Source organism: Papaver somniferum, chromosome 11 (assembly GCF_003573695.1).
Source record: "Papaver somniferum cultivar HN1 chromosome 11, ASM357369v1, whole genome shotgun sequence".
Lineage (NCBI taxonomy): Eukaryota > Viridiplantae > Streptophyta > Magnoliopsida > Ranunculales > Papaveraceae > Papaver > Papaver somniferum.
This window is the reverse complement of record NC_039368.1, coordinates 137,304,460-137,313,677: the sequence shown is the minus strand read 5'-3', so window position 1 is coordinate 137,313,677 and position 9,218 is coordinate 137,304,460. Positions and strand designations below refer to the sequence as shown.

The 9,218-nt window shown below is 34.8% G+C and overlaps 1 protein-coding gene across 3 annotated transcripts; it reads left to right on the top strand.

The window, feature by feature from the left end:
- Positions 1-5,023: 5,023 nt before the first annotated feature.
- LOC113323515 (S-type anion channel SLAH2-like) lies at positions 5,024-9,218 on the top strand. Of its 3 annotated transcripts, XM_026571831.1 has the most exons (7): positions 5,024-5,205; positions 6,447-6,639; positions 6,730-6,865; positions 6,962-7,206; positions 7,548-8,318; positions 8,435-8,466; positions 8,601-9,218. In XM_026571831.1, the coding sequence occupies exons 2-7, from the start codon at positions 6,463-6,465 to the stop codon at positions 8,950-8,952; spliced, it is 1,713 nt and encodes a 570-aa protein (XP_026427616.1). In that variant the 5' UTR covers positions 5,024-5,205; positions 6,447-6,462; the 3' UTR covers positions 8,953-9,218. The 3 variants fall into 3 exon arrangements, with proteins under 3 accessions (XP_026427616.1, XP_026427613.1, XP_026427614.1); XM_026571828.1 differs by having other exon boundaries at positions 6,730-7,206; XM_026571829.1 differs by lacking the exon at positions 5,024-5,205 and adding an exon at positions 5,994-6,273 and having other exon boundaries at positions 6,730-7,206.

The following is a 9,218-nucleotide window of genomic DNA, read 5'->3' as shown; positions in this document are numbered from 1 at the left end:
TGTTAACAACATAACTAAACCAGACAACCTCGAACTCTCCTCTTGCCTTCTTTGTTTCTCTCTCACATAGTGATCTCTCATGTATCTCTCTAATTTTATCTCACGCCTCATAAGATTTTACTGAATTATTATAACTAAAACACTTTTTAACCTCCCTAGTTCATCCTATTTATAAACGCTTGTTGTCATAGTCGGTCAATAAGATACCAAAGTCAAAGTAGGAAACGTTTGTCATAGTTAGTCAATAAGATACGAAAGTCAAACTAGGAAACGTAGTATTAGAAAGTGTACTTGGCTTAAAATAGCTGATAATATATATGCTTACACCAATGGAAACAATTCTATGTTGTCTGGGAGGACTTTCTAGGAGACGCCGCAGAAGCTTAGCTTTTTTTAAGCTTCCAAATTCAAAAGATAAAAATATATGTTGTATCAATTCGTATGTATACAAAAGGAGTGTTGTAATGTTGAAATCCAACAATCAGAAGAGCAAAACAACTTGTAAAATTCGTGGAAAAACTGCTTAAGAATGTATTGAGTGGACGCTTCGTCAACTAAAACGTAATAGAAGGCGAGTGATCGTTCGATATTTTTACTAAAGTCTTTGAATCCCATTTGTTTCTAAAGGCGTACGTACTATGAACTGCATTAAGATGTTTTATAAGAATCAAAGATTCGTCTATCCTGGTGATGTATTATTGAATTGTTTGCTTACTTGCTTTGTTAATAAAATGTTGTTTATTCATGGGAAACTAAGAGCTTCCCTTGTATTTTTTATTATTCACATATACAGACGTACATCATTAATAACGTTATGACATTACTGGGTTACTTACTACAAAAGCATGCAACTTCCCTTATCTTTTTCATTTATCAAGTTATTGGATTAAGTTAATTTTAATCCTATAAAAATCTCAAGTACTTTTTAATTTTAAAAATAACGTTTTTAAACTAGAAAAAAGGTAATTATAATTCATTAATTAATAACATCGTATATTTCTCAAACTAGATTTCTGTAAGGAAACATGATCAGACTTGTATATCCGAACAATCAATGATAAGTAAAATCCTTAGTACTAGTTTTTAACACATATATAACATCAGATGAAAAACAAAAAATACTATTCATAAATTAGATTTTAAACTATAAAAATTATAAAGAATTCGTGATCTTTAGGGAAGTATATTTAGTATATTTTTTTTTTGGGAAAAAAACAAGTTTTAATCAAGCAAGGACGATGTCCACATTGTCTTTCGATTATTTTATCGAACCTCTCCTAACAATAGTCTTTTGACAAGTCATTGGTAGTTAGATAATCACTAGTCGGGACATAGCTTTTCTTCATTATTATCCAAATGAATTTTTTTTTTTAAAATAGACGTGGTTGTTTCCTTTTTAGCGTTAACAATCCAAATGTAATATTCATGAATCTATTATGAAGAAAAAGACAATATTTTCACATTAGACGTTCCTTCACATCTTTTTTATTTGGCGAAAATATCATATTTGCACATTAACATACGTTTACTGATACACGAGACATGTTTTCCTAATTAAGGTATTATTAATACACATTGTAAACATATTAAGATGTCATTGATACCTTTTTCGAGTTTTATGATCATGTTTTATTAAGAATTTGTATAATTGCATATATATATATATATATATATATATATATATATATATATATATATATGTGGTAAAACTTGGGAGTATTTTAACTTTGCCTCTGTATTATTATTCATATACTCTTTCCCAATACAAATATCCCTGATGTTGATTGGATTTCTTTACTGGTAGTTCAAAGATTTGATACAAGAGTGTGAAATCTTTTGACTGCACATTTACTCTTAGTTTCCCATCATTCAACAACTGGTTTTATTAACAAAACAACAATATAATATACAAAGAGGAGATTCCTCTTAAAACAACCTAACACAGTTTTGAGTCATTTACATTTTTGTACTGATAAAACCAAAGTCTTCAATAAAAATCTTCAATCTGTGGTATTCTACTACACTTTAATTGACAAAGGGTCCACTATGTTTTCCCCGATTTTAATAAGTTATTTTGTTTTTTGATAACAACTTCCAAAATTATAATGCTCATTCATTTTTTTCATTATACACAAGCAAAGTAAGAAGTTAACAGTACTACATAGTCAGTCAATACTGAATTCAAACAGTCAAACAATAGTACAAATCAGCTCCAACTTCAAAAGATAAAAATATATATGGTACCAATTTGTATGTACGTGAACTGGAAATGGTTGACGGTTTTAATTTTGTTTTCGTGAACAATCCAGTAGTGCAATATAAAGAAACCATATACAAGTTTGATCTAGATGTTAATTAGGGTAACATGTCAGAGATTTAGGTGATTTTGATTTACAGTGACAATTCTGGTGTCGGGAAATACTTTAGGCCATGAGAGGGAGCTTGGGCCGCGAGCTTTATTATAGATTACAATGCAAAATATTTTCAGAATATGTCTGTTTCCTATTCTGAATCATGTTTTTAAAATAGGGACTTGCTAAAAGTAATCTTTAGTCTCTTTATATAAAGACTATAGCCAAGGCCAAGTTAACGCATATAATAAGGGGGAAAGGAGAAATAAAGAAAAGACTTAACGTAAGGAAAAGAGGGTTTACAACCAATCTTGGCACAATTATTCCATTAGAAACAAGTTTTAGATACCTCTTTATTTGGTACAAGAAGTGATGACAAATGCATGAAAGATATTGTTCGTGAAACCAATATAAATTTTTCAGAAGCAAGGCCTGAAGCTGCCGTCAAGAAGATGTTCGCTGGGTATCAAAGCATAAGGAATAGTAAGTCCTGTCATTAAGTTTGTTTGTTTAAATTCGTTATTGATTGATTATGTTTGAATTCGGTGTTAACTTCTTATTTTTCTTTTCTACGGGGAAAAAACAAAGGAGCATTAATTATAATTTTAAAAGCCAAAAATTCGAAGAGCAAAACAACTAATAATAAAAATCCAGAAAAATTGTTCAAGAACACATCAAGTGGACGATTCGTCAACTATGACGTAATAGGAGGACAAAGAGCGTAAGAGATTTTTACTATAGTCTTCGAATTTTAAACATTTTTAAAGGTGTCCGTATTATCGTAAAGTAAGTACCTCAGAACAACATTGAAATGTTTTATAAGAATCAAACATTTATCTCTCATGTAGATGTATTACTGAATTATTATTTTTCTAATAGAAAACCTTTCACCAAAATAACTCGCAAATTGAAACAACTTACTGGACTTACAGGATCCTCAACTTTAAATTTATGGCATTGACACTCAATATTTTGACTTGTTTATCAAAACATGTGCAACTTACTCCTAGAGCTGCACAAGAACCGACCCATCAAACTGAACCTTCTCGTACCCGATGAAACCGTGGGTTTTTAAACCAAACCCGTTTGTAGTGGGTTTGTATATGGTTACGATTTTAAAAACCCAATATATATGGATTGGTTTATGGTTTGATGCTAAAATCCGACCGAACCCGCCCGGAAAAACCGATATATATGGATTGTTTACTGGTTGTTATTGGAAGTATTGTTGTAAGTATTCAACTTTGAATACTTATGGTTTTAGTTTGGCTTGTTTAAAAACTTAAAGAAGTATGTTTAACTTTAAAGCATGTGTATGGGTATATAAATGACCGGCAAATATATATGAAAAATACAAATATAGACATATTACAAGTGAAAAACTGGCAGGAAACACTGAAATATAGAATAAGTATACGAATGACCAGTGAATATATATGAGAAGTACAAATATAAACATATTACAATTTACAAGTGAAAAACTGGCAGGAATCACTTAATGTCTATAGGTGGGAGCACCAACCAATATAGCAATATGGTGGGAGTCAATGTTGCTTGGAAGGCAATTATCCTAACCGTTGGACTACAAACGCTTCTTGTGATAGTGTCGTCCCTTCAGCTATAAGAAACGAACGTAAGTCGAACTAAGAAATCCGTAGTATTCAGAAAGGGTACTCGGCTCTGTACAACTGATTTAATTCGGAGAGACAAATTTTGTTTACCGTAGATTTCGTATAACGATTTAATTAACCCGGAGACACCGATTTTTTTGTTAGCTGTGCAGTTAATCAACTAGAGCGGACAACATATCCATTGTCGTCTTCAATACTCAGATCTCAGAATGGATTTGTATACAACCGGTTTAACACGGAGAGACCGATTTCAGTAAGTCTAGTGGACATATACAAATTTGATTCAAATCATAATGGATTTGTATAGAGCCGAGTTAACTCGAAGAGACCGATTTGACTAACTCTTGACCTGAGTCTACAAATTTGATTCAATAAATCCATTGTTCAATACTCGGACATCTTTTGAGCCAATGTTTTGCTTACACCAATGGCAGCACAACTCTATGCCATTTCGGAGAACTTTCTAGGAAACAAATCAAGCCCAAATTCAAAAGAAAGATAATATACTGTATCCAATTTGGATGTAGCTAATGACAGTTGTGAGTTGTACATGTTTGACTGTTTTGTTTCGTTTTCATGAACATGTTCAAGATTGGCTCTGCCATGATAAATCACTGTCAGTAGTGATAACTATACGAGGTATTAAGAATTTGATCATCTTTTAGCAAATTTTAGTTCTTTTTCTAGTACTTACATTTTGTTTCCTTGATATGTTTATTCATAATACATTGTATAACAATGTCGACTAGGATGATGATTCGATCGACTACATTTCACTTTTTCTTTTTTTCGAATAAAGTTCAAATATATTGGATTCTATGTTCATGATCATTTTGGTCTTTTACCTTTTTCCATTTTCTTTTTGAAATGCACCATGTTTTCTTGCCGAACTTGGCCCACACCAGATGGCAAATTGTCGGATCGGATTGAATTACGTATGTTATCACTTATTCATGTGGTTTGGTTTCTACGCAAAAATCAATCCAAAGTTAACATGGCAATTTAATTATTAGTCCTGCTAGGTTGCTTCCCTTTTTGGCTGGATATGAGTGTTGTGTACTTGTATGTTGGTTGGCTACTTATTTATCTTACCTGGTTTTTGTGTTTTGCGCATTCTATCTTCTGACTGTTCTCTGGATCTGAGAAGTGGAAAAACGTTCAGTCTCAGCTTACAGTACCATTTATCTAAAGGGAAGGCGGGGTTCTATCAATCGACATTACAGGTAAGTAATAGTAGTATGTAGCTTTCGGTTTATCTTACTTCATCATGTTATTTGATATGTTAATTGTGTTAATTTGATTTCTTTGTTGCTTCAATTTATGTTTATTCGTACTATTACTAACCAAGACAAGAACGGATAGTCGGAGGCATATACCTTGGAGATAAGAATTTGTGTGGCCATTAGCTTTTAAGGAATCTTTAGTCATTCGTCGAATACTTTAACATTTGATAGATTTCGTATTTGAGCAGAATATAAATTGGCGGTTTCATCAGTGTTGTTGATCTTTTCTTGGTTTTGTGGTCTTACCAAGATTGAAGTTTGAAAATTTTGCGAGAATAAGAGCTTGTTTAGCCTTTTAGAGCAAAGACGTTATGTTTAGCAAGATAACTTAGTGGAAATCGTAGAGAGGAATCTAGAGACAAAGTAGACATTTCCGGGATTTGATTCCAAACATTTGGAAGACGCACAGTCCTGTCGATCTATATTGTTCTTTTGGGAGGTATGTTAGATCAGTACTCCTGATTACATGCGAAAGGGAGGTGGAGGTGGTTAGTGGTTGCGCTTTTTACATCTATTAAAATTTCAATGTTATTTCTCGACAAGAATATGGGGTCACTTCCTCAAAGTAACTGGTCTGAGGTATTCAACCTTAGTAAGTCCATTCCGGAGTCAAAAGGGGAAATAATATGCTCTCTTTTTTTTTAAACCAACCTCACTTGGAGAATTCATTCACAAAAGAAAAAGAAAAATAAAAAGGGTGGTGAACATGAAGCCAAAAAAAACACCAGAAAAAGAAAATGAAAGAAAAGAAAAGGTTACGTAAACCTATAGGCCGTAGGAAGAATAGAATGATCACTCGTCAATGAAAATTATGCTGAACTTGTTTTTGTAGTGGTGTGTCACTATTGGAAATAGCATAATGGGAGCGCAAGTTAGATGGAAAACTGAATCAAGTAGTGGGATTTAACCTCAAGCTCCACCAAAATTTGGCATTCTGGTATCTATAAATAGTCGGTTTTCGGGGTTGCACATTCAAACATTCTTTGGTCAGTTGGGAGGCTATAGTTGGTCAGTGTGCTTCTTAGATGATCTAACTAACTCTGTCATGTCTACTGTGTGTGTGTGTGTGTTTACCAATCAACTTCATTCATCCATCTTAAAATAGACATATTCTCCATTTCCTTTTTCTCTTTACGTTTGTGAGAGAGCCTAACATAGACGAAATTGTTTGCTTGGCGTAGATTTCAGTTCACTGTCATGATGACTTCACCCAAGGAAAGATTTCCTGAAGAACAACCATCCAGTTTCAAATTTGAAACTCCCATAACATTCACTAGCTTGGATGGCGTACCAGAGAGTTCTACGCCAAATGATCGGTCTCACCTCACAGGTGTTCCAACTTCGAGTCCATTAACTGATCTCGCAAATGCTAAGGTAAGTCATACCGTCTAAGATTAGCTCTACCTTCAACTGTTTTCGCATGTCGTGGTTATTAACATTTTATATACATATATGATATTCTAGAGTGACTCAAATGCATCTGAAGCCATTGATGAATCCCACCAAATAGGATCCGTTTCCATAAGCATGCCATGTTCTCCTTTAGGGGTTAACATTGAAGACGCAAGAAAAGTTCTCTTCAGTCGTAGTGTTGGAACAGGTATACAAATTGGGAAACCAGGCCGTCCTGTTGGGTATGAAACTGCTAACAAACAAACAAATATCGCGATTTTTCACTCTCTGCCTATAACGTCAGGTAGCTCAACAAATGCAGAGGAGCTTCCCGCAGGAAAGTCACGGATTGATAGATTAAAGGATAAAAGATTTGATTCTTTCAAAACATGGTCTGGGAAATTTGAGAGGCAGTTATCACATTTACGCGGAAAGCATCAAGAACCTGATGAAGATGAGGCTAACGTTCCACAGAATACTGAGATGGAGAACTTGCCTGTGCATCGATACTTTGATGCACTCAAAGGCCCTGAATTGGAAACTCTCAGGGTATGTTTACTTGTTTTTGTTCCGTGATTTGTTAGTTCATGCAAAAGGGGTTACATCCTGTTTTTCTTTTGGATCTGACTCATCTGAATCTGATTGAAATCATCTGACTCGTCTGACTCAAAAATATGTGAGTCACTGGATTGGTCCCATAAGTCAGGGCATCTGATTACCTGACTCAAACGGCTCCGAGACAAGATTATGTCTGAGTCAGATCGCGAGTCAGGTCTGATTCAAATCGAAAACAAATGCTCTGACATCTAGCTCATACCGAGTCAGATTACGGGGAGAGTAAAAACAAACACTCTGTTAGTCTAATTCCGTTCAACCTTTTCCTTTCGCAGGATACAGAGGAATTGGTTCTTCCAAAAGACAAGAAGTGGCCGTTTCTACTCCGTTTTCCCATCTCTGCATTCAGTATATGCCTTGGACTTAGCAGCCAAGCCATCCTATGGAAGGCGCTAGCTACATCTCCGTCAACAAGATTTCTCCATATAAGCATGGCTGTCAACCTCATTCTATGGTGGATCGCTGTTATTATCACTTCCATAGTGTTTTTCATTTACTTTCTCAAAGTTGTGTTTTACTTTGAAGCAGTTCGCCGCGAGTATTTTCACCCAATACGCGTCAACTTTTTCTTTGCACCATGGGTAACTTTACTTTTCTTGGCACTCGGAATCCCTCCATCGCATGTTGAAACACTGCATGCTGCTTCGTGGTATATTCTGATGACACCAATCTTGTGTCTCGAACTTAAAATATACGGGCAATGGATGTCAGGAGGTCAACGTAGGCTCTCAAAAGTGGCAAATCCTTCAAATCATCTTTCTATTATTGGGAACTTTGTTGGTGCATTGTTAGGAGCATCGAATGGATTAAAAGAAGGGCCTATATTCTTCTTTGGCGTCGGATTAGCTCACTATGTGGTCTTATTTGTTACACTGTACCAGAGACTTCCAACTAATGAGACCCTTCCGAAGGAGCTTCATCCTGTTTTCTTCCTGTTTGTTGCTGGACCTAGTGTTGCTTCTATGGCATGGGCAAGGATTCAAGGGACGTTCGATTACGGGTCGAAGATTTGCTACTTCATTGGCTTGTTCCTTTACTGCTCATTGGTAAGTTTCTTTGATTCCATCAAATATTCACATATTTGCTCCTACATATTTATAATACTTAACCAAAAAAATCCCCTAATTATATTCTTGTTCCGTTCTTTTGCTGCTTTTTACAGGCTGTTCGGATAAATTTCTTCAGAGGATTCAGGTAAATTATACTCCCTCCGTTTTACTTTTAGCCAAAAATGAAAAAGTGACAGTATCACTTTTCCTGAAACAAATCTTCGAGTTCTCATAGGGTGTAAGTTTCTGAAGTTGTATTTTACATGCTGCAATTTGTAGGTTCTCCCTGGCATGGTGGGCTTATACTTTTCCAATGGCAGGGGCTTCCATCGCAACAATCAGATACTCAAATGTAGTAAAAAACCCATTAACACAAACTATGTCCGTCATACTCTCGGCCATATCTACCTGCGTAGTAACTGCTCTTCTGATCTCCACTGTTTACCATGCTTTTGTATTACAAAACCTTTTCCCTAATGACATTGTCATTGCCATTGCACAAAAGAAAGCAAAGCCAAGTAAGAAGTTTCGTGGAAAACGGAAAGGATTAAAGGAGGGTAAAAACAATGAATTCTCTCTAACACCAACAACCTCTTCTGATTCTAAAGACATCGAGTCCTCTCTTGTCTAACCACACAACCGAAGTTAGATCGGTTTGGTCGATGTCGCTATCCAGTATCTCCTGTGATTCATATCTTTTGTACAAGTAGAATTTCAGTAAATTTCTCTTTTACTGGAAGACAATATGAAAAATGAGACAGTATATATGCTGATGGCGTTGTACTTGTTAACATATGCCATATGAGGTATCACCATTGTTCTCACTTCTCAGAAAGGTTATTATACTGTTATGGACGAGAAATTAAATTAAATCTTAATAATAATATTATTAATTCA